General features: G+C 39.4%; 1 protein-coding gene across 1 annotated transcript in view; it reads right to left on the bottom strand.

Moving 5' to 3' along the window:
* Window positions 1-664: 664 nt before the first annotated feature.
* Window positions 665-26338, bottom strand: part of il1rapl2 (interleukin 1 receptor accessory protein-like 2) — a gene marked incomplete at both ends in the record, with an annotated part of 340998 nt that continues 315324 nt past the window's right edge. The window contains 10 exons of the mRNA XM_083905913.1: window positions 665-753; window positions 1040-1070; window positions 1212-1424; window positions 2939-3061; window positions 5293-5409; window positions 5515-5592; window positions 5770-5915; window positions 13814-13923; window positions 16396-16456; window positions 17027-17167. Of these exons, the coding sequence (XP_083762039.1) occupies window positions 665-753; window positions 1040-1070; window positions 1212-1424; window positions 2939-3061; window positions 5293-5409; window positions 5515-5592; window positions 5770-5915; window positions 13814-13923; window positions 16396-16456; window positions 17027-17167 (1109 nt within the window). The remainder of the gene's footprint in view (window positions 754-1039; window positions 1071-1211; window positions 1425-2938; window positions 3062-5292; window positions 5410-5514; window positions 5593-5769; window positions 5916-13813; window positions 13924-16395; window positions 16457-17026; window positions 17168-26338) is intronic.

Raw genomic sequence — 26338 nt, 5'->3', positions numbered from 1 at the left:
GTCAGGCCACCAAGTCAACAGGTAGATCATTATTCAGAGAACGCTAGGTAGAAGACTGACTGCTATTCAAGTCACGGTTTTGCTTTTCATTTGACTGATATTTCCAAGAAATGAACTGGTGTGTGTGTGTGTGTGTGCAGACAGTTACCGCAGGTGGCTTCCTTTTTTGTGCTCTGAGGTCCAACGTGGTTGTTCCTAGAGTCCCAAGTCATAGTAGAGTTCTATTGCCTGTGAATCCATAGTCATGACTGCAGTATCCTGGATCTTTTCATTGACTTTTGCAGCTCACGGAATATCCATATCTGCCGACATCTATGTTCCACCAGCAGCATTGGGTCTTAGATACCCTTTCGTACACACCAGTTTGTATCAATTTGTCGGCAGTTTAAACCGGTTTACCATCTGAATCTGTTCACTGGTACAGAATCTGCAGCCATTACATCCAGCCACTGTGAACTATGTCCTGATGTAATTTCAGTCTTTTGCTCACAACGTTGGATGAAATGCCCAAAGATGAGTTCTCCATCTGTTCACAACCAGTTTCTCCCAACACCAAGCCTGTACAAAGTCCAAAAAACAGATGAAAACCAGTAGACCAAGCCAGTGAAAAAGCAGTCTGTAACGCAGTCTGCATCCAGTACTAGTTGAGCACATCTACCAGATGTCAGAGCTTAGTTCTCTGCTGGTGAGAGGTACGAAGGTGCTGTTTAGGTGAAGCTCTGGCTTTTTCCCAAGTGTACTGCTCTGAGAAACCTGAAAACACAAAGCACAACAGTGATGAACAGGAATCTCCCCTCAAGCGTCAAGTCTAAGACAAAATATACAATTAAATTAAAGAATGAAAGAAGAAAAAAACAGGTGCTGTATTTATTTAATTATATACTGAACTATTGCATGCAAGTATAGCACCATATCTCATACATGACATCTGTACAGCTATGAGAGCTATCTTCCAGTCTGTTAGAATAAACAAACAATTGAGGTTGAATCATATAAAAGTGAACATTTCCTTTCTACATTTTTTGTTATCCAAACAGACCTCTTGTTCCCCAGTGAGCTGCTCTGAACCCCTGGGGAGAAAAGAGTGGTTTCATTTTTAATGAGCTTAAACTCACGAGAACATGCACACAAGCAACACAAAAGCAAACACTGTGCAGAAGTTGGATGCAAGAAACTATGAACAACAAAACCACACTGACTTTTCTGCCCACCTGTCCATTCAGCAGTGTCATAGGGATGTTGCAGTAGACGTGACGCCCCCCAGGTCCCAGAGTGGAGAACTGGACGGTGGGAGGAGGTGGGAGAGGAGGTGAAGGCTGTGGGGGAAGCTGGAACTCGTAACTGCGGCAGAAATGCCTCATTTGACCTCCACCCAGTGGCAAGGTCATCTGGTTGTAGTCCGGAATCTCTGTTGCTAAGGAAACCTGCAGTAAACAATAATGTTTTATCAGCTGCAGCTCAACATTATTCCAGGAGCCAGTTGAACCTCAAAAGTTTTGGATGCTGACTTGACTGATTGTTGAAGTGGAGAAACATAAAATAATTTATGACACCAGATTAACAGTTCTTCCACGTCGGAGAATGAAAGAAGCTGTGTTGTTGTTGTTTCCTTTATACACAGTCTATCGCGAATCTCGAATGAAGGCTGCATATGTGTAAAAAGTGCTATTGAGCCACTGATGGGGACCAGCTACTGCTCATCGTCATCATGTCCCCCTCCAGTCTCACATCTGTGCCTTTAACTCCATCTTCGTATTGTCTGTGGTATCGAGGGGTCGAGGACTGTGAATCATTTGCACATCAACGTACGCAGCGACTTCCTTTCACAGTTGGCGCCAGCCTGGTAAGCATTCCAGCTTTTATTGACTTTGTAAACTGAAAGCCCCCATTATTGTGTTTTCAGACTTGATTGATTCTTTTTCTCTTCTCAAGGGGAAATGATTACATGATGCCATCACGTCTAATGTCACCTCCCAAAACAACAATAAAGCAAATATAATACTAATATAAAACTGTACTCTCACCCACAAAGACAACACTCTTTATTTATATTAATATTGTACAGTAAAAGGCCCCCAATACATGCACACTGTGCAGATTATTCTTTATGATGGTAATTAAACTGATAGTGTTGTTATTTTTAGATACTATATTTTCATATTTTAACCCAACCCTAATGGATGGAGACACATTACTGTTACAATTTGTAAGCACTTTTGAAAAAGCTAGCTCAAGTGTACATTTTTAATGATGCCAGCAGAAATTCCAATATATTTTTATTTTGAGATATATTAATTTATTTTTGATATATATAAAAAAACAGTTCTATTTCATTCTTACTGACCGCCAGAGACGGTATGAAATACCTGGACATCCATCACGCGCATGCGCAGATCGAGACATAATATCAACAAAGTCACGTGACCTGGGTGACACAAGCGACCTGTATAAAGGAGGCTGGCACCCAGAGATCGTCTCAAAGATGCTTATTTTCATGTGGCAATAGCACCCCACCACAGGCAGTTTCTTCGTTTTGCCTTCGGGGGTCGGGCATACCAGTTTTGTGTGCTCCCTTTCGGGCTCTCACTTGCTCCTCGGATATTTACCATTCTGGATGACCGCCAGAGTTTGCTGTCACTCGGAATCTTGACGAGAAGATTCTGTAGGAGACGATCTCTGGGTGCCAGCCTCCTTTATACAGGTCGCTTATGTCACCCAGGTCACGTGACTTTGTTGATATTATGTCTCGATCTGCGCATGCGCGTGATGGATATCCAGGTATTTCATACCGTCTCTGTCGGTCATCCAGAATTCATAGAACCTTAGTTACATCCGTAACTCTCGTTTTGCTACAGCTACGGTTCTTTGTCTTTGTGGAGACGTCTAAATATGTTATCTAACGCATGCAACATCCTGTGAGGAAATAAGATTATGTGACCTGATGATGTCCATGGCGACTGTCGTTTGGCGGCATCAGAGAGGCAGAGGTGGTTGTCATGGCAATTGTGGAGACAGTAGTCTGTAGGTCACCAAAGAGGCCCTGTTCCCCAGAATCCATCACCTGTAAACACAGAGACACAGATTTATAACACTATAAGAGGAAAATAATTGAGGTAATTTAAAAGAGTAGCTTATTGATATTTAATGTTTCTGTACAAAGCCACTGTTCATTTTGTGTGGTCATATTATTTTTTTGTATGAATACATGCAACAAATCTGGTAACAGCAACTTTTTTTTGATACATTTGCTACACCTTAACCCTTTAACACCTAAGCATCAAAATGTCAGTTTGGAAATTGTTTGAACCATAAAAAGGCTGATTTGCTGATTTTTCCAGAACAATCTCAATATCTGGCAGTTGTTTACAATCTACTGCATGATAAATTAGTGTACTAACAATTTAAAAAGTAGCATTTTGTTTGAGTTTCTGTCAAAAACAGGGCAAAAAGGGCATTTTCAGGCACAAACCGCAGTGTAATTGTGGTAATGCAAGTTGCACTTGCACAAATATGTCGTCTGTGATACGCTCCGTGTTAAAGGGTTAAATAGGAGATGTATGTTGGGTTTCAGAGAATGTGAAAGAGGTAAAACCATAGCCATAGTTTCTGTCTTTACCTTGGGTGCTTTTAGGTATTTGATTCTTGCTGACACTTTTTATTATCCAAGCAACATATGCCAGGTAAACAAAAGTGTGAAACAAAAAGGATTCAGACAGTTCATAAAATGCCATCTTAAAAAGGTAGTGAGAGGCCAAACACACCAGTTTCAGAGTCTTTGTGTTTTGCTGAGTGTGATGGATCGCCTGACTGTGTCAGTGTGTTTGTGCAATCAAAAAGTAAATATGTTTTCCTGACCCATAAGTTAGAGTAAGCAGAGGCACTTCACTGTGGATTATCAGGATTTTTCATGCATGAGTCACTACAAACCACCCAGATGTCAAATATGAAATTGAACAAGAAAAGATCCTTGAATCCGAGGTTGTTATATCTTGAGGAGTTATTAGATATGAATGGCATCGTCCTCTAAAGGTTTAAAGAAGCAAAATAAAAGAGTTGATGATGATCGGGTCCAGGGGCAGCTGGTGCCAATCCCAGCTGACACAGGGGGAAAGTCAGGGTACACACTGTCCATCACAGGGCCACATAGAGACAAACAACCATTCACACACACCTATGGTCAATTTAGAGTGTCCAGTTAACACCATGGTTTTGAATTGTGGGAGGAAACCAGAGAACCCCCCAAAAACCCATGCACACACAGGGAGAACATGCAAACACCATACGATGCCACCAGAGTTTTAGAGCTTTCCTGCAGAAGAGAAGAAGGGACAGAGCCTTCTTCTAGAGTCTGTATGGACGCAGCAGCAGAGTCCAGCTGTGCAATCTGTGTGCCTGCATAATGTGACAAAGTAAGAAGGCCAGTACTCTGATTTACACCTTCACCTTTGTTGAATTGTGAATATAATTGTGGCTCGATTTACTCCCTTTGAGACTGACTTAAGCAATGTGATTATTTTCCCCTGATTCCAGGGTGTGACACTGTTACGTTTCCACAGAAAACACATATCTTCATATTTGGAAACTAACAAAAACTACACTTTTCAACAAAAATGATTCAGCGACACTGTTTTCAGTGTCCCAGTCTTCACCCACACTTTTCTGATTTAGCCTCAGAATTGTCAGGTAGAACCTGCTTTTCCAGCAAACCATGAGCACAGCTTGTCTGATAGCATCTTTTCTGCTGCCTGCTGTCACTATTATGCTTATCCAGCAAGCAATTTGCAATAAATTTGGCTTTTTCCAAGAGTTGACTGTTTTCCAAATAAGATTTTCAGTAAATGAGTCCAACTGATACTCCATGATGTGCAGTATAAAACTTTGTTAACTAAAATGCGACCAACACCTTTTAAACAGGTTTGCTTCATGCCATATCCTGGACCAGCCCCCAATTGTTTTCCCAGTAAACACATTTCTGGGTTGCAAATTAGGAAAGTTATAAAAACTACACATTTCAACAAAAAGGATTCAAAATAAAACAGGCATTGGTTCTTTAATTATTAATTCTTACTGCCACTCACTAAATCTACCAAAAAGTTAAATCAACAAAAAACTTAGGACCTGAAATAATAAGGAGAGGATCACTAAAAAAGAGGGTGTGGTAGAATGGTTTAGAAAAGATACATTTTCCCTTTTACCACATACAAATTACTGATGGTGTTGACCCTTTTGTGGCATATATGTACATATGTACAGATTTTATACTTTAGGTGTAGATTGTTAAAGTCAGTATACCTGGCGCCTGGAAAGTGTCTCTCTGCGTTTAGCAGGCATTTCGTACACCACCTGTTTCCAAAACTTCGAGGAGAGCTCATTGCATTTAGGTCCCCTCCACTTGATGATGGATAAAACCTGAAAAGAATGAAAGGGAGGTCAGAGAATTTTAATTTTTCATTATTTTGTTTGGAATCACGAACGGCATCCCCTTCCACTCCATTCTTGTCCCTCCCTGTTTACCTTGATAGTGTGTTTAAGTGCCTCAACCTCCTGGTAGTTGATGACATTCTTCAGGTCGGCACACTCTATCATGATCACCTGGACACACAGAAACAGATGCAGGAGTGAGAGGGAATGCATATGATCATCTTCAACTGAATCAACTCCACATGTAGGTCTCTCAAAGTACAACACAACATTCAGGAAGAGAAAACGACACTCATCTGGTTGTACTTTATAAGATTTCAGAGTTCCCGTTCACTTTGCGCTCCTCACCTTGATTTCCCCAGTAACCAGCATAGAATGGAGGCGTGTCTCTATCTGGAAGATACTCCACCCTCTTTTGGCGACGAACTCTGGAGTCAAAACAATGATGAGTCGTCTGCTCTGCTCAACACTGCGAGCCAAGTCCTCGATATAGGCTACGAAAGAGAGGAGTGGAGACAAGGTAGAAGAGGTAGAGAAGAGAGAAGCATAGCATTTAAAAAAAAAAGAAAAAAAAAAGAGGTGAAGCGCAAACATTGACTAAGATGACTGTGAGTTGTGAGTTTTGTGGCTCAGGATAAATCCCAGTAATTGTTAGCGAAAAACATTGCTCTGCACGGTTTACCTGTATTACATGCTGTTCGCCAAAATGTATTTAATTTAGAGGCCCCCCACCACCATTGTGGAGTAGCCCAATGTCCGAGCATGTCTCAGTTCAAAAAGACGTACAAAAATATAATTTTCACCAGGTACAGGGAGGAAGATCTACACTTTTTGTATTCATATCCTTTCTGTATGTCAATTGTTGTATTTCTTCCTTAAATAGTGGAGAAGGGGTCAGATTAAATATGCTTTTGGCTTCTTTCTAGTCCTTTTTGTTTTATATTTGTTTTCTTTTTCGTTTGTTTGTCTTTCACAATTTTGAGTTTTTTTTGTTTTTTTTTAAAGTGTTCAGTATCAAAATCACCTTTTTTTGTTTTTACTTGTTACACTGCAACAAATTTGACTTTGGTTCGTCTCGCTCAGTGTATGCATTAAATAATAATACAAATAAGAAATAGAATAAAATATAATGAACTTAAATATGTGCAAATCTCCTGCTTGCAGTTTACAGTAAATAAGGTTTATGTTTAACTGTTTCATACAGGCAAGCTACATCAATATAGATTAGTATAATACGAGCAGTGTTGTGTGTAAGGCCTTACAAAATATGTAACAAACTACTTTTTTCAGATTAAAAGTATTGTGCAAAGTGCTATAAATTTGGTTCCCTTTTTCAGTTCACTTCTCAATTCGGTGCATCGCTACCTTTCCCAGGGACAGATTTGATGGATTGGGGGAGTGGAGCGGAGAGAAGCGGCGTGTGTGCTGCTCATCGTGGCGTGTTGCACTCTACCCCATGATGCAGAGCCGGCTGAGAATAAAAACCGAGAAGACGCAATGTCCTTTCGTGCATACTCTAGGTACTTGTGTAGATGAGATCAGGCTCAGAGTTAGAAGTCCTGAACCGTTTCCCCCGTGTGAAAGCTGTGTTCATGAAATACAACACTGCCACACCATCCAGAGGTGGAGAGGCTGCTCAGCCTGGGAGGTCTTGTTTTTACCCCCAGAAGAAAGAGACTTTCAGACAAACATTTTGAAAGACTACTCTCGATGAGGTATAATCACACATTGTGATGTAGGCCTGCACATTTAGGAACAAATACGGGGTTCTGCCCAAAGTCGAGCAACAGAAAAGTAACGTAACGTACAAGGTTACTTCTCATAGAGTGTAACTAAGTAAAGTAACAGATTACTTTTTTAAGAAGTAACAAGTAACTAGTACACTAATTTCTAATAACTTCCCCAACACTGAATATGAGTGAGGAGAATGTAAAAATGTTTTTATCGAACACAAACTAAATGGAACAGCCTTTAAAAAGCACTTGCAACATTTTCTCACCTCTCAAGCATTTCACAGAGAAGCAAGATGTACCAAATACCAATTTATATTTAGAGTTCCTGCCACAACCAGTGGAAACTGACTGTAACCATCATTGCCAGTTTTTATTACAAAATTCAAACATTACATGCTGAACTGGAATCAGCATGTTTTTAACCTAGATTACCACAAAACAGGAAATGCTAGCATGGCTTTGTCCACACCCAAAACAATGCCATTTGGCAGGAAATCTGTCTCTTGAGTCTCTTTACAGGCTGCTCTTTCGACACACTTTGAGTTGTTCTGCATTTTGTATGGGCGATGTTGTTGTCTTGGCATGTGCTTTATGTCTCAAACTTTTCTTTTTATTTACTCATTCAATTTTAATGTTGTTACTTCTTAAATGTTCTTCATAAATACATTGGATTGAATGAAGATTCAATGAAGAGAAAAGAGTGAAGATGGTGGACAACTTGTCATCCCGCGGTAAACCAAAGCGGTCAGGGACAAGCAAAGGGCAAAGCATTTTAATGGATCATCAAAGATCCCGAGAGACAGCAGAGTTGGATCAGTGCCATAAAACGCGCTTGAAGGAAGCAGAGAACAAGGAGTGATGACAACCAACAGGCTACAGATTCTGCTCGTGTTCTGATCACTTTTTTTTGTTTATTTTACTTGCTTTTATTGTGCGTTTTAAGCATTCAGAGCTGGATGAAGCAAAGTTTATCAGAAAGTTTAAGATGTTGGGATAGTGCTTACATGCTCCGACTGTTTCCAAAACATAGCAGATGAATTATAAAGATCAGCTACATGTTGTCTTAGAAACCATGTGATATTTATTGCTCGAAAACCTTTCCTAACATGGTTGTCCCATGTCCCCATTGGAGTCCCATATAGTAAACGAAAAACAGTTGGCTGCAGTGAACTGTATTGCTTTCCTAGTTTGTTACATCATGGAAATATAAATGGTATTGCCTAAAATCCCTTCACACCCCGATGAATGAAATGAATGGCAGGCTTGGATTAATCGGATTGTGATCAGAGCCGGACAGTAACGGAGTACATTTACTTGAGTACAGTACTTAAGTACAATTTTGAGGGATCTGTACTTTACTTGAGAATCATTTTTGGGGAGTACTCATGACTTTACTCAAGTATATTTGAGATGCCAATACATTTCTATCCATAACTGTGAGTACCTGTTACTTCTTGTACAAAAAAAACAACAACTCCATGGTCAGATTTAGTTAGTGAGACGAAACCATGGACGAAACAATGGATGAAGACACAGTAGGTCCATCCCGGGAATGTGCCAACCTGTGGCCCCACCTCACCAGACTATTAAAATTTTCTGAACAAGTTAATGATAGTGTTCACTTCAAGTGTTTGAAAACTTCATCACCACGTATAAAAATTAAAGGTGCATTATGTAATATATCTAAAGCATCTGGCCATAAAATCCTCCTAATATGTCACAGAGACTCAGGAATAATGTTCATATAACAAACTGAACTCACCAACAAGAACAGTACAGCCAAAATATTTGCATTAAAAGAATCTTTTGCACACCGTTAATCATGTTTATGTTTTGACATCATGTTTTGGCATGTGGCGCCACCTACCGCCGTCTACCAATCATTGCAGTCAGTAGAGTCTCAGCTGCCGAGCAACCAGGGGTGCCAGTTACGTCTGAGCTACAATGGCGGTGAAGAACGAAACCTAAAATACCTTGGTATTTTAAATTTGAGTGTAGTAGCTGTTTTTGGCCACATTCTTACATATGGCGCCTTTAATCTTCCAACTTGAGGAAGCATGTCAAGGTGCGTACATTGAAATAAACTTCCTTAAATTTCTAAGCGAGAGCGTTGCCATTGTGCTATTGCCTTGTGGGCAAGTGAGAAAAGTTAAATAAAGCAACATGGTAAAAAGATGAAAATGACTTAATTATACTTTCAATTCCTTTTACATTTTTCAAGGTATTAACATTAACATTTTTCAAAACTCCAAGTAGGATGTTTCTTTATGTAAATGTAAGAACTGTGGCAGTAGTAATGCAATATTTAGAAAATGTACTCTTGATACTCAAGTAAAAGTACTGATGTACTTGTTTTTAAAAGTACTTAAGTAGACATCTGACTGTAGTACTTTTACTTGTACATGAGTAAACTTTAGCAAGAGGTATCTGTACATTTACTCAAGTAATGAAGCTGTGTACTATGTTCGCCTCTGATTGTGATGCATCAATAAAACAGCCATCTGCACCCCCCCCGGAGGCTCTGGAGGCTTAGCTTCGGAGAGAAATCTGAAGAAAGTGGCTTGGCCTTTTGAATTGAAAATGTCACCTGCTCAAACAGATTTTCCAGGATCTACAACCCGTTGCTATAATAATGATTTCTTTGCAAATATGACACTGAATATTAGAGACGGAAAGGTTTTACAGTTATTTGAAGAAAGGCTACAATTAAAAAAAGAACAAAAAAGAAAAGGGAATTCAACATTAATATCCTGATGTAGTATCTCCTTGACTGTGAATCCTGCTGGCTGCAAGAAGGCACATTTCACATTTCGACTACACAGTTTTAATAGGCATTCAACTTTCCAATGGTGAAATATTCCTTTCAGTAATCTTGACCATAAATGACAAGAGAGATTGACAGGAGTGTAAGGAAGAGTGACAGAAATGCCTGTGTAAGATTTTTGGCCCTGACACTGCACAGTGAAGTCAGTCCTTACATTAGGGTGCGGCATTGTGCTAATACTTTAGCTTTTACTGAAAACTCAGGGAGGAAGAGCTGGAAGAGGGAGTGAGCAAGAGATCATGCTGGAAAACAGCAGATGTGAGCTGGAGCTATTTGTCAATAAAAAGATGAGTCAACTGTGGGGGGCCGTGTCGGCCATAATTCCTTTTTTACCTCACACATACACAATTTTATCTCTCACATACGCAATTTTGCCTCGCACATTCACTTTTTTTGGCTCTCGCATACACAATTTTCCCTCTCACTTACACAATGTTACCTAACTCATACTCTCTTTTTTCTTTGCACGTACACAAAATAAACCTCTCACATACTCTTTTACTTTGCACATACACAATTTTACCTCTCATATACAATTTTTTTCTACCTCACATACAATTTTTCTACACGCCACCTGTTCACAGTTCCTGCTTTACGTCACATGACTGGAAGGCCTTCCGCTCGCACAGTCACTTGTTTTGGCCCTCTCACATTCCCTTTTTTGTGTACCTGACACATTCATATAAAAATGCTTCACACACACACACAAAAAAAAATTGTATATGAGAGGTAAAATTGTGTATGTGCAAAGTAAAAAAGAGTGTGTGAGAGGTTTATTTTGTGTATGTGCAAAGTAAAAGAGAGTATGTGAGAGGTAAAAAAAATGTATTCACACACACACACACACAAAAAAATTGTATATGAGAGGTAAAATTGTGTATGTGCAAAGTAAAAAAGAGTGTGTGAGAGGTTTATTTTGTGTATGTGCAAAGTAAAAGAGAGTATGTGAGAGGTAAAAAATTTTTTATGTGAGAGGTAAAATTGTGTATGTGAGAGCCAAAAATAGTGAATGTGGGAGGCACAATTGTGTATGTGAGAGGTCAAATTGTGTATGTGTGAGGTAGAAAAGGAATTATGGTCTACACAGCCCTCCATAAAACACGGGACTTAAGAGTTCACTAGAATACTCGCGCAAGGCCCCATTTCCATTTAGTTAAATGTGACATTTTTCATATTTTCTGCCGTGTGAAAAATGGAAATAGCTCATTATTGTTATTTTTTTTTTTTAATCTCTGAAAACTGTGTTGTGCGAACAACACATGTTCTCGCCTGCACGTCTCCCTGCTTCACAATCTCTTCACTTGCTAACTAAATTAATGGCAGGCTCTCCACAACAACACATTGCAATTTCACGCTCAATATAAGACGCACAAATAGTTTGCACATCCACAAATTCAGTCCCTTTCTTTCTCCTCTGTGGTTTGGTTTTCTATCTTGATCCTCTGCTGTCTTCTCTCCTCACAGTTAACCTCAACTCTTCATCAGTTCTTCTTCTTCCCACTCTCTATTTTTAAGGATTACCTAAATCACCTCATAGGAAACAACACAAAACGATGATCTCATCAGTCAGCCCTCTCTCTTCCTGTTGTTTATATCTTGCTCTTTTGTTCATTTCATTGGGTTAATGGAGTAGATAATTGAACGGTGTATTTTAGGCCACGTCGCTGTGTCAATGGCTTTGAAGAGCAGTAGACAGGCTCCTCGCTGAGTCTGTTGTTCACACTTTGTAACCTTTACTTCACATGGAGCTTGGACAAAGTAATGTGTGTCGTTATGCACAGTAGATATTTGTTTTTTCCGGGGCGCAGAGAGAAAGCCTCAGTGTGAGCGGAACTGTGACTGTTCATCTGTTTTAAGGATGTGGTGTTGTGTTTGCTTGTGGCTTTATTTTTGGTAAAGGACAGAAGAAGTAGAGCAGACTGATTCACTGTGAAGCATGTTTAAGTACATTTGCTATATTATTGTTATGTTTTACAATGTATTTTAGGAGACACTGTTAAATAATACAGAAAACACACAGTAGTTCATTATTTTGTAGCCACATTATGAAGTTACATATAGTTACTGCATTCTTCTGAAGTTTTAAGGGCATGTTGAGAAACATTTTGTCAAGAAAATGCTAATATAACTGGGATAATGGCTCAATACTTTCTTTTTTGTGCATTATTTTGATAGTTTGGAGGGATTAACCTGCAAACTCACAGACTATTGATATGTTTTACAGTGGTTTCTTTTTAAAGCAACTGCAATCCTCTGGAGCCCACAGGCACTATAGCAAATAAATAATAAATACAAATGGCTCTCACAGTAACCACAAACTGATTTGGAATATATTTGTAGCTAAAGCCAACAGAACTAATGGATAAATGGTAAATGCTTCGAGAAGCCCACATTGTCTTTCCATCAAATGAAATTATTAACTTTAATACAGTATGGTATGTTTTTTGTTTGTTTTTTTGCATTCCATTAAGAATTTCAATTAGGAATAGTATAACCCCCCCTTGGGGGAATGGTATGCACTGTCATAGTTTCCACCGACGACAGTCAGCTGATTGGGCAACAGACTTTTGTCTTATTTTTTGTTGTCTTTCTCTTCAGCGCCCAGAGTCTATTCTCACACAAAGCTTAACGTCATGGAACTCTGGGCAAAGATCTGCTCCACTGCTGATTAACACGTCAAAGATATAGAAAAACATTTTTTGGGGGGAGGTTCTGTGGAAATGGTTATAAGTATGAAGAAAGTCATTGTATTTCAAGAATAGAGTGATAATAAACTGATTATTTTTTTCGAACAAAGCTTGTTAGCCACTGCAGTGCTAGCAAACATTTGTGATTTACTGGAATAAAACATCAAAAGTAGTTGTTCACAACTTGGTTTTGTCACTAATACTCTCCTCTGAAGCTGTCTAAAGGCCCATTTATACTCTATGCAAAAGGCGAACGGACGTACAACAGGCACAAATGGAGTTTAAACGGGCCTTAAACAAACATGTTTAAGAAGACTTGCCGCTTGTGCTAAACTGTGCAGAGGCCTCTGGGAAGTTTAAGGCCAGTAAATCTACAATCTTTGACAATGCTTTATCTAGACACATTAACCCTGAGGTCAAGTTAACACATGATTGCTTCATTCAATGTCCCTCATTCACATAGACATGTCAATATGAGAATATTCAGGCCCCACTGCCCTGAATGCTGTTATGAAATTTGATCATTAAACAATTTCGCAGCGTTGTGAATGTACGTGTTTGTCACCTTGTAAATACTGTATACTCTCTTTTACTGTCCTCCGTTAGTCTCCTGAGAGATGGACATACACCACCATGTTTTCATCTTGATAAGGAAAGATACCTTTCCAATTTTAGATTGGAAGATATTATCTTTGTGGGTATATTTTGACCTTGTCAGGACATTTTATCTGGGCCCCAGAAATTTAAAGGGCTTGTTGAGGGTTAAAACCTGGTTTTAGGGTTTGGGTAAGGGGCTAGGGTATGAATCAGGTCTATATGTCCTTAGTTTGTGTGTGTGCCACCTGTACATTAAATGGGGGCTTCATTAGTTGTCAAAGTGAGGTAAAAAGAGAAAATCACAAGAAATCACAGGTCCAAACACAACTCACAGGTTTAAATAAAAGAATGTGGTATAGGGTTGTGCATCAGTGTGTGTATGGTTTGATTACTCAAGTTTGTGAGCGTGTTATAATGAAGACCCACATTCATTCTTATTTCTTCTGACAAAGTGATGAATTGTGTGCAAAAAGTGTGCATGAGCTGAGTGTTTGTGCGGTGACAGAGGAGTGTTTGAGGTAGATAGATAAAGTACATAGATTGATACTCACTACTGCTGGGTATTAGATCTCTGTCTGGTAGAAACAGCTTGTAGCCATAATGTTTCTCCAGAACATCTGGCAGGATCTCCAAAGCTAACATTTCCTCATCGCTGCTCAACCTGCCAGTGAAGAGAGAGAGAAAAAAAATGTGTCTCCGAGTTTAAAATCAAATGGATCAATATCATTTATTATTCTACAGGTGAAGCAACCACAGAAGGAATCTGGTTTTAGTCATTGTGGTTTTAAACTGAATGTGAACCAATGAGTTCACGCAATGCTGATTACCCCTATCAGCTCGTATTAACTCTATATCTATGTTTTCTAAGTAAAGTGTTTCATTTGTGTATGTTTTCATGTCTTTGGTCACATTTCCGCGCCGCACACATATTGACGCAGAGAAAAACAGTGCGAGTAAAGCGAGACAGCTTCATACAGCAGCACTATGGCCGCAAACACCAAGAAGTGCATAAGAAAAGTTTCAGAAGTAGATTTAACAGCTAAAAAAACCTCAACATACAGTCAGACGTCACAATTGGATCCTAATCACAATCACCGTATTCTCCTGAATGTAATGTGATATTTGAAAATGTGTGTTCCAACACTCTCTGAACAGCTGCCTGACTACGTGTGACCTTGGGTCTCATGAAAGGCGCTTTATAAATTGAAGTTATCATTATTATTATTACGTGCTACTGTATGTTCAATCACTACTGTTGCTGTTTCCTTCACCATGCAGCTCCATTTCAGTTTCCTGGATGCAATTTGGACAAGTAACACTTCGTTAAAAGACAGATATACATGACGTGACTTCTCAAGAACTGTAGAAACACACATCAGAAGGCTATACTCCATTGCGTCTTTCTTTCCTCTCACTCACTCTGTGTGTAATCATGTGAAAGAGTGGTTGGGTGTGGGGTAGGTGGGTAGAATGACAAGTTAGCCTAATACAACGTATATAATAATAATTTAGTCTCTCAATGTGTTTATAATAGGGCTGTCAAAAGATAAAACATTTTAATCAGATTAATCAAAGGGTAGCTGTGGATTAATCACGATTAATCACGATTAATTACCATTCGTAAATATGCCAAAAAAAATCGAATTTTCTCTTTATATTGTTGTTGGAACGGAGAGATAAATAAAGTATGTGAAAATATAAAGGTAAAGAACAATAAAATACTGTAAATAACTTGTAAAAACCTATACAAACATAGTAAAAAATAAGCATTACATTGTAAAGAACCCACATTATAAGACAATATAAATAAATAGAAAAAATAATATGCTGTAAATAACTTTAAAAGAAAAACTAAACATTGCACTGTAAATAACTCACATTATAAACAAAAAATAAAGTATAGAAGTTAAATAGTTTTCTTGGGGGTACTAAACCCACAGCAGGATATTCCTCATCAGCACCTTTGAAGCACTGCTTCTACTAGTTAGCGTTAGCGTCAGCTAGCATTCTGACGCTAATGTTGACGCTCTGTGTCCCCGTTAGTTAGACAGTGACTGTTAATGTTATGATTATATCATTATCTGGGCGAGTAGCGCCACTTACAACTGTGTGTCTTTCTTTCTTTTTTCTTCCTCTTCTAACTTCCTGATTGATAACTCCTCTTCATTTTCCTTCAGCTTCACACAGGTTAGCGTGAGGAGACGTGGGGCCCCTTTAGGGAGGTTTCCTACTGAGATGTCATTGCAAATCAACCCTTGTTGTTTAAGGGAGACGGGGATGCAGCTGGTCACTGATGCATTTAGGCTCCGAGTATCGGGAGCCCCCCTATCGGCTCAGGGCCCCAAGCAGTTGCCCGCCGCCTTGCCTGTTCATAAACTGCACGTCTACCCGTAGCGCGATGAAAGTGCGTTAATGCGTTAAAAAAAATTAACGCGTTAATTACACAAATTAATCATCCTGCGTTAACGCGTTAATTAAGACAGCCCTAGTTTATACTCACTCAGTGTGAAACCTGCTACTGTTTAGATGAACAGAAAACTAATATCCTGGCAGGTATTGAAGAAAAGCACACACAAAGCTCTTCCTCTCAGTCTCTCATGCTTAAAAAAGCTCAGCTCACATAGATATGTATGTTGTGTAAAATGCAAGCCCAATGTCAACAGCTGTGTTTGCCAGAATGGGGAACTCCTTGGCAGCACTCAACCTAAATCTGTCCAAAGGGAAATCAGCAAAGCTTAGCTTTAAACCACAATCCTGTCTGTCTTCAGTTAGTTCCCAGCTAACAATTTGTGGTTCCCACGTTCTGGGAAAGTTTTCCTAATGTTCCGCTAACGTTAGTGTTTGGTTGCACATTTGGTTCCCAGAATGTTACTTTGTCACAACCTTCATACAACTTTTAGAGAACTTTATTTTTTTTGTTTCCCAGAACATTCCCCTAATGTTACTTTTCTACAACCTTCATACAACCTATATGGTAGAGACCTGGTAGAGAAATCAGTCACAGACTGTGACCGAGTCCATAAAAGGAAAAGCTGGCAGAGCAGTGAAGAGCAGCAAGTTCTCTGCAAATGTCAGAGCCACTGATTAGAAACAACCTAGTTGAAGACGTACACAGAGAGACTCTGTATCTCACCTGCCCACAGAGTCCAGGTCCACTTTAGTGTAGGACAGGTAGGCATCATATTCCTTATTATCTGTCAGGAGGGAGATACCAAGACAGAGGGAGAGGTAATACAATTATGGGTTATATAGATGGAAAATGAAATAATACATTGTTAAATTAACTTGAAGCACCTCTATCACATCAGTGGTTGTTTGAGTTCCACAGGGTTGGACTTGACAGAGCTTAGACCATTTAAATTTGGGCAAATATATTTGAAAATACTTTTGCTCACATGTTATGATGCTAGTATTGAGTGTATGACAAAATACAATGAAGATGCCTTGAAACTAAATGGTAATATTTTTCTTTTTTGTTGAGAGAGTGCCAGGGCAAAAATGTAGAAACAACAAATAATACACTCATATACTAAACTATTTAATTCAAAAAAACACCTAGTACTTTAAGTTAAAGTCAATAAAAGTATGTTGACATTTTTATGTTGGAGTAAAATATACAGTTACATTGATTTTTGTTGGAGCTTTAGAAATAAAGATTCACCACATCAGTGTGGAACTTCATTAAATGTACTGTAACTGCTGAGTATCTTTTGTGCTTTTTATAAACACATTTTCATGATTTTTTGTCCCTTAAAGAGACATACCATCTTCAGTTTCATCACTTCCAAAGTGTCTCCTGTAGCACAGCATAATCTCCAGGTTGTAGCATTTATAAAGTGCCGTCAGGATGCCCAGCAGCAGCAATATGACGCCGAGACCACCAGCCAGCTCCAGGCGATACATGTCTACAGTTGGGAAAAAAAGGAGAATTAGGTTTACATTAATACAAACAAGGAACTCACCTTTTTCCCCGTAGATGACAAGGCTTTATTTTTCTTTGATTCAAGACAAGGCTCAAACTCTGCCACGTACAATAAAGTGCAGTGTATGTCTGCTTTACTTAGCTCTTCAACTTGATAAAATCACAGCCATTTGTACATTAACCTGCTTCGCCTCTTAAAGGAAAAGACTGTTGGAGTAATATTGTCATGCATGAGTGTAGTTTTGGCACTGCACATGTGTATGGTGATGCCTGCAAGACATTCATCCATCTTCCACAGCTTTATCCTCTGAGGTACACCCTGGACAGGTCATCAGTCCATCACATGTCCAACACAGAGACAAACAACTGTCACATTCACACCAACAGTCAATTTAGTGTATCTAATTAACCTAATCCCCGATCAGACTGTCGGAGGAAGCCACAGTATCCAGAGACAGAAAACCACGTGCACACAGCAAGAACATGCAAACTCCGCACAGAAAGGCCCTTGATCGCACACCGGAATCCAAACCGGTTCTTACTGTGAGGCAACAATGCTCGACACTGCATTGCCATGTGGCTCACATGCAAAATATATATTTGCATAATGATGGAATATGAGTCCAGGGCTGCTTGCCAATGAATTAAAAATAGCAAAGATCCCATATTTGATCTTCAGTAGGAATCCAAGCTTCATAAACCCCAGGCATTTTAGTAGGACACAAACACACAAAAAGCTATTTTTTTTAGCTTGTAAAAATCAAGCACTCAACTAAAATGTTTTAATTTACATACTGAACACCATACAAATTTACTGTAGGTCCTCATAAAAACAGAGAGAACAGCAGTCTAAAAACAGTGCAATAGCTCCTACCATGATTAACATTTTAGAGTATGAGTTGTCACGTTCTCCTCTGGAATCATTTTTTCGCAGAGTTCTCACTGACCCCGAGGTCAGACTGTAACCAGTGTGTCATCAAACCTGGAAATCAGCACTCAGCAACTTTGTGTTGCCACCTGGGAGCAAAGCAGCGCCTATAGTCATCTGCTCTGAACTGTCAGGGGTTATTATGCAAGGTGCTGAGAATTCTGTAATTACCCGGTGAGATTTACTTTTTTTTTTTTAACGCATTATGTGCATCAAGAAGAACATGAGAGGAAGAAATTGGAGAAGATGCATTGAGGATGTCAGTTTGTTACAGAGAATGCAGAAAGACATGTCACATTTCAGTCTTAAACATGAAAAGCAGCCTACTAAACGGCTGCTTAACAGGAACATTAGATGAACAACACAAGATTTAAAGCTATTTCATGTAAACTGGTTTACTTTCTTACTTTACAAATCAATACGAGGACACTTCCGTGATTTTACTGCCCTCTAAGGTTAAAAACAAACAAACTAGAGTAAATAACACAACTACAATTAATGTAAGTTATAGTCGTCAATAACTGTCAAGCACAGGCTCTCCAAGGTGGTGGTGGTCAAATAAATTTCTGACCCATAAAGGCTTGGCTTTTTATTTCCCTGTAAAACAATAAACTGGAACAAAACTTGAGGTACATTAGAATCAGTTCTTTTCTTTGTTCTCTTGTCAGTTCATTCTTATTTGTTACTGTTGCTTTTTTTTTTGCTCTTTCACAGAACTCTTATTCAGTGAAAGTGTCTGACATTTTTTAACCACTTTCAATTATGAACTGTGAATAAGTACAATATTGAAAAGGGTCTGTTCAGTCTGTTTGGGAACCTTGATACAGGGAGTGTACGACTTATTAAGAACAATTTAAACCGTTAAAGCCTGTTAAAGGTCACATAGAGTGGTCCTGTTGCACATAAATGTTAGTTATGGAGGTCTTCTTACATATATTAACTTGTTTTTATGGTCAAAAACATCCTAGTTGCTGTAAACTAGCCGATAGAAATCCTCTTTTCTGACAGTGTTTTTCAGCCGCGATGTTTCAGAGTGAACTTTCACCCCCAGAAGACAGAGTCTTGTGATTGGCCAGTACTATCCAGCACATCCGTTCTCAGAAGCGCAGCGCCCCCCTCTGGAACAGCGGATGCACTGCTCCTCATTATCAAAACATTGTTTTAACAGTGTTTAAAAATAGCTTCGTCACGACTCCCCGCCGCAGTCCCTTTTATGACTTTAAACCGGAGTCAGACCCAGAGTCAGAAGACACTGTCGCTCATGAAACACCTCCACAATGGACGTTATTCTTCTTCTGCGGTTCAATGTACGCAACCGGATGTGCCCGGACTAGTGCCCAGAGCAGGACGATCGGTTGTTCAGGAGAACCGCTGCTTACGTAACTATTACGGGATTTTCAGTGATCTCGTTGAGCCCCGAGATTACAATAAAACACAACGTTCTCAGCAATGGCTGAACTGTTTGTTTCGAACCGTCAGGGCTTCATAAACAAGGTAATGACGCAGATACACACCAAAAAAAACAGCGATAATAGGAACTTCCGGTCTAGTTCCGCTTTAAGCAGAGTGTTCTTAAAGTAGCAAGAGTAAAGCTACACCTTGTGCATCAGAATAGACTGTGTCAATATATTTTATTATTCATGCATTAAAATGTAAATGCTTCTTTTTGTAGCTGGTCAACGTGAGATCTATTTAAAGTACTTCATTGTGAATCATGACAGTAAGGGCATTTGAAAAGTTTTACATTCTATATGTAAACATATATGCAAAACTACATGTGTTTGAAAATTTAACGCAATCATATTTAAATCTTTTCAAGCAACAAACTTTCTTCTTTTTCCCATATTCTATAATGAGATTACGGCTGAATTGCAATAATTTGATTTTTTTTTAATGTTGCCATCTTTTTTCAGTAACAAACCTTCTGAATGGTAGCATTAAACACCATGTCAGGAGGAGAAAGAGCTCTTTAAAATATTTTTTGCTGAAGTAAAGAAACTACATAGTGAAGATAGATTTAAAGGCTAAAATGTGTGGCTTATATGAGGATATAGTTGAAATGCGTTCGTTCTTCTTTTCTTTGCATTCATCGTTATGTACAGTTACCTAGTTGTGATATAACTGCAGTTACCACATTTCACCAGTAGACGTCTCTCCAGCTCTACTCTCCATGTACACACAGATTCATGACTGTATGTGGTGGAAGGAGGTGATACAGTGACAGAGCAAGTGTTATGGACAGGAGTGGTAAGAGATGATGGTCCAAAAGTTATAAGGTATAATTAATAACATACATAAATCAATACATTTTGATGACTTCCATTTGTAATGAGACACATTTAGAGGCCTCCTCACCATGTACTTGACTCATCCATCCCTTTCTCCACCTGTATTTTCTTCTCTCAGTTCTCTTCCTTTGCTCCATCATCACTTCATCTTTCTTCCTCAGATATTTTCCCACCAGTAATGAGTCACTTGCTGCCATTTCTTCATATCAGTGCGCAGTAAAACAGGGAGCAGAATTTTAGATAAAAATGGGTTGAATTTTACTTATTAGACATGAATGGTGATGGCTTTGCGTGGAGAGAAATCTAATTAATGTCCAAAACTTTTCTTCCTGTCATGTTCATTTTCCCCCCTTTCTTCACAACATTGAGTATCAATGACTCTTTGTTAAATATCCACAGTCTTATCTTCTTATTTCCTTTTGTTCTTTTATTCTTAATCAGAATATTTTGCCAGTGCAGCATGTCAAAATAATATTAACTTAGAGTAAATCAAAAACCTCACGATGGGATAATGAAATACTTAAACTTGTAGCTCCTCTAAAAGCCACCAGTCAACACTGAAGTGGAAGCAAGTCTTCATCATGCTGATGAGATTGTTTTATCCAAAAGAAAACATGACAAGTTTTGCAAGTTTTTTATCTTGGTTGTTTAAAGAATCTCATGACAGTTTCTTTTAAAACATTAATGAGTTTAGTTCAATCTCACTTGCACTATCAACTCTTCATTTTAAATCACCATAACTATTTTGTACCTAAACTAAACGTAAGTACACAATTTTCAGTTTAAAAAAAACAAAAAAAAACACTGCAGTTGTTTTGTGTTGCACTTCCTTGAAAGGGGGACTGAAAAGAGACATATTTGACAAATAATGACCTGGAGATCCTGACATTAATACAAGTTTGAAGCGTACCTATAGTCCAATAGGTTTGCATTACAGGCATTTCTTTCTTTAGTCCAAACTGAAACAACCCTATTGACATAATTAGCTATTAAATGTTTCACATTTTTGGAATCTTCCCCCCAAAAGGCAAGGGTGGGCCTGTTCCATGTGCATTTTCAAGTTGTGCATGAAAAAAAAGCTGAATGTAGAGCAAGAAATATGGCATACATTTATATGGCATTCTATAGGCTTGAGGGAGGCGAGTGTATCAGTACAAAGATAAATGTGATGAAGTGTAACAGCAACAGATTCAATGAATAAAGGTTGGTTGTGTTAAACTTCTACATTTACTGCTCTACAATGATACATGAGAGACAGCAACACAATGCTTTTTCTTCACACACAGCTAGGTGCTCTGCTTTTGTTTGTAAAGTTGTCCCTAATCCCGTGACCTGGACTTCAGTGCCACCTACTGCTAATTGTGGTAAACTATAACAAACCAAATATTCACAAAACAGCAGTGAATGCAAACACACAAAATTATGCGAGGCAGTAGCCGAGAAAGAGATGGAGTAAATAGATTTTTATTCACAATGAACCAGACAAAAGAGCCTGTTTTGATTTTTTCTAAAGTAAATCTTGTGGTTCATTTTCAATTGTATTGGGAAATAATCATCAGTGAAAGGGAATATTTGTTGGTTTGTCTACAGTTCTGAACCCATATCAGTCCACACTGTATTGCACAAATGTTTTTCCTTCCAAATACATAGCTCATAAACTCATGACAGCCAATGGTGACTCAAAAGCTCGTGAGCGAAAGTCGCACCTTCTGCTTGTCATTTTTGCTCAAGCCCTTCTTTCTCCTGTCAGCTCTTTCCCTCCATTTTCCATTCTTATAAGACTCTCATCGTGGTGGCTGAGAGTAGTGCTTTCTGCTCTGTCAGTCACAATAAGTGGATGTATGTGTTTGTGTGTTTGTGTGTGTGTGTGTTTGTGCATCTGTGCAGCAATGATGCATTAACCTATTACCTTGGGTCAGTGCAGGGCGAGAGCACACCCTAATTCAATCACACACACTCAGTGCATGAACTCAAGCTTGGATAACTTGTGCTAACTTGTGCTTCGCTTACACGCTCGTGTTGTGTTCACAAACCTTAAGCTGACTCGATTAAGCCATGTTTCCATCGAGTGGAGTTTTTTTACGTTTCCATTCGGAATAGTACCAAACTAACCAGTTCCTACAGTTCCATTTTTTTGGCACCATTCCCTTGGAGTACCTGAGTACATGGTACGGAAAGGTCAGGGTGGAGCTAGACTGGCTCCACTCACAACAATCAGCTGATTGGGCAACAGAAAATGCCACTGATTAGATAATTATTCAAATTTTTATTTGAATCACATATTGCAAATGATTACTGTGAGGTATCTGTGCAGATTTGTGAGAAACAAATATGTTTTCTTCATTCCCATGTGTGTCAGTCAGAACAATATTACCATCTAAAACAGTCATTTGACAAGTTTTGGCTTTAAGAAATATTGCGCCCCCTGCTATTTGAAAATTGCAGAAGGCTGTATTACAATTCTAATAAAAAATGTTGATGAATTGTTCAGTCCTACACATACACTTCCTTTCTTGGGCAATTATTACTCAGTAATTCCTAGTGATCTGCTCTAGCATCACCATCAAACTGTATTAAAAAGCATTCATCCTATCAAACTGCTGACCTTTCAGTTCTAGTAGGAGTAGAATCCACTTAGCATTTTCAGTCATACGCCAACCTGATGCAGCTGTTTTAACTTTACTAGTGCAAGGCCACTATTATGCTTCTGCTTCGACTCCATCAGTTTTGACATAAAATGAATCTCTGTCTGAATGCAGTGAGGGAGTGTTGTAGGACAACACAAGATTCAAAATACTGCTATACTGTGAGACATGTCATATTGGCAATGGCTTGTAGGGAATAGACAAACATTCATATTCAAAACAACAACAACAACACTGCAGCGATTAAGATTAAGATCTCTGTTATTTCTAAGCACATGGAACATGTTAACTCATTTCCAAATAGACTTTTGCTGGTTTAATGGTGGAAAAAACAACTGCAGTGGCAGAAACAAAAAGGTTCTAATTCTGTATTTTGGGTGTATATGTACTGTATGCAGTTTTTTTCTGCTGCAGCAGTTTTTTCCACATACTGCCAACGCAACCACCAGGGGCAATTTGGGGGTAAGTGCCCGTAGATACATTGGCATGACTAAGACAAAACATTGGAAGTTGGAAGATGACTCACTGACCTGATAACCCACTTATACACAGCCACACTTCTCTGCTGCCTCAAGATCAGGCCTCAAAAATCAAATCAAATCTGGACAAGTCCCATATAGCCACCAATAATCCTAAAAGGCCCCCTAAAGTCAAAACTATGTGCTCACTCACCATGAATTGTGAATATTTTGTCTTTATACAATGGGAGTGCAAGGGCTACACAGCACTGTTGCCTCACAACAAGAAGGTGGCCAGTTCGGTGTGCGTGGGTTTTCTCTGGTTTTCTCTGACATGTCCATGCATGTAGGTGTGTCTTATGTTGGTCCTGTGATGGACTGCGACCTGTCCAGGCTGTATCCTGCCTATGAACTAATGTTGAAGCTCCCCCCTCCCTTCTACTCTCCTGGACACGCACATTCGTTTTCAACAGAGCCGCCAAATTACAAGCAGTAGAGCAACGTCCGTGCCGGTCAGCGGCCGTTTTGCACGTTTCTGAGTTTTTCTTTTCTAGCCATTTAAAAAAATTAATTTAAGAGGAAATGAGTTGCTTGGTCAGACAGTTGTTTCCTCTTCCTCACTTCTTCCGACAACCGTTTTCTCTGCTTCTTTTTTAGCCGGCTCTGCTATAATGTGCGTCTAGAAAAAAGCTATTGCCTTGATCTTATAGCCGGTACCTGGCTAGGGTGTGTGTGTGTAGTGCCTTGAAGCAATGTTGTGTTTCTCGTGAGTCCTACTGATTCTGAGGATTCTGGGTCATTGGCCCTGAACTTGCAAGGCTGTTTTTCCACTAATAGACAGTAGGGGGAGCGGGGACAGCCCCCAAACTCCCTGCAACAAGTAATTTAACCATCACAACAACTTTGAAGCTGTGTTAAATGATGGTCAAAATCCTGCATATTTCTGCTTTAATGTAAAGCATTGTATGCAGATACACACATAAGCACTTGTAGGCACACCGATTCATGAATTCGTCCTGGCCATTAATGTATTAAGACTGGCAAACCAAGGATTCTCATCCTGACGGCCTATGAATGTGTCTCTGCGTGATTCTTTGAATGTGCGTTTGTTCCTGTGTGTGAGTCCCTGGGGTGCTAGTTAAGTATAGTGAGATGGATTTGACACCCAAGGCACTCAGCAGGAGTTAGATGGAGAGGGAAAAAATACCTGTTTTTAGTCCCCCTCTCTCTTTCTCCTTTATTTCTTCTTCACTTTGTCTCTCCCAATTCTCTCACACACCCCTCACCCTCCCAGTCTTTATTTCTCTACCTGCATCTACTCTACTTCGCCGTTTTCATCTCCATTATTTCTTTCCACTTTTCACCCTCGCTTTTCTGCATTACATACACTTATTTCATATAGTGGATAGTCAAGTGACTCTCTTTTCCAATGGGATTTGAAGTGACAGGGACAATTGTTGTCCTCTTCCAATTCTGTTTTTCCAGTCTCTTTCTTATAGTCATGCTCGGTTCTGTCTTTCTCTGAGCCACGGCCTCTGACTAAAAAAGACAGTTTTCTCCGATCATAAGATACAAAGCAAGATACAACAGGACTGCAATAAATGTTTTGGAAATGTGATGGGAATAACGGCGCTAAAATAAACGAGCGACGTAATCTCATTACTGTTTCAGTCGTTTCAACTCTGCTACCGTTACTGACACTAAAATGTGGTGCGTTACTATATTAAGATCATTGGAACTTTTTCTCCTCTAGAGAAGAGTAGAGGGAAATTTCCTGCTAAGCAAATTAGGAGCAGAGTTGGTCGGGCATTCACACACAAGCAGACCGACACACAAGACTCAAACGCACCAATGGCGAGCCCAGCAAATTCTAATGTAGCGTTTTCAGACTGGCGTAGTAAGTAGTAAGTAATGCAATAGTTACTATCCCTGGTAACTTGTTACTCTTACAAGTAACTAGTAACTATAGATAATTACTTAAAAGTAATGTGCCCAACAATGACGGTCATTTTCTGGTTTTCAATAAGCCAGTCTGACTATTTCCAGTAAGCTTTCAGCCAACGATGCAGCGATGGAATTTGTGCACAGAGAGATGCAGAAGTGTTCTGCTGTTGTTCCCCCATGACGCCTTTTTCATTCTTGACCCTCAGAGCCGACTTCTAAAATGACGACTAAAAGATAATGTAAACATTTGCTGCATTGATCAGTATTGATTATTGCTAATGTTTCCTTAAATGTGACATAGAGTGGTCCTGTTGCGCATAAATGTTAGTTATGGAGGTCTACTTACATGTATTAACTTGTTTTTATGGTCAAAAACCTGCTAGTTGCTATAAACGAGCCGATAGAAATCCTCTTTTCTGCCGCTGTATTTCTAATGCGAGATTTCAGAGTGAACTTTCACCCCCAGAAGACAGAGTCTTGTGATTGGCCAGTACTATCCAGCACATCCGTTCTCAGAAGCGCAGCGCCCCCCTCTGGAACGGTGGATGCACTGCTCCTCATTATCAAAACACTGTTTTAACAGTGTTTAAAAATAGCTTCGTCACGACTCCCCGCCGCAGTCCCTTTTATGACTTTAAACCGGAGTCAGACCCAGAGTCAGAAGACACTGCCGCTCGTGAAACACCTCCACAACGGACGTTATTCTTCTTCTGCGGTTCAATGTACGCAACCGGATGTGCCCGGACTACTGCCCGGAGCAGGACGATCGGTTGTTCAGGAGAACCGCTGTTTACGTAACTATTACGGGATTTTCAGTGATCTCGTTGAGCCCCGAGATTACAATAAACACAGCGTTCTCAGCAATGGCTGAACTGTTTGTTTCGAACCGTC

This window comes from Microchirus variegatus (assembly GCF_963457635.1).
Source record: "Microchirus variegatus genome assembly, chromosome: 19".
NCBI lineage: Eukaryota > Metazoa > Chordata > Actinopteri > Pleuronectiformes > Soleidae > Microchirus > Microchirus variegatus.
Note: the sequence above shows the minus strand (reverse complement) of the source record. Positions and strands in the feature narration are given on the sequence as shown.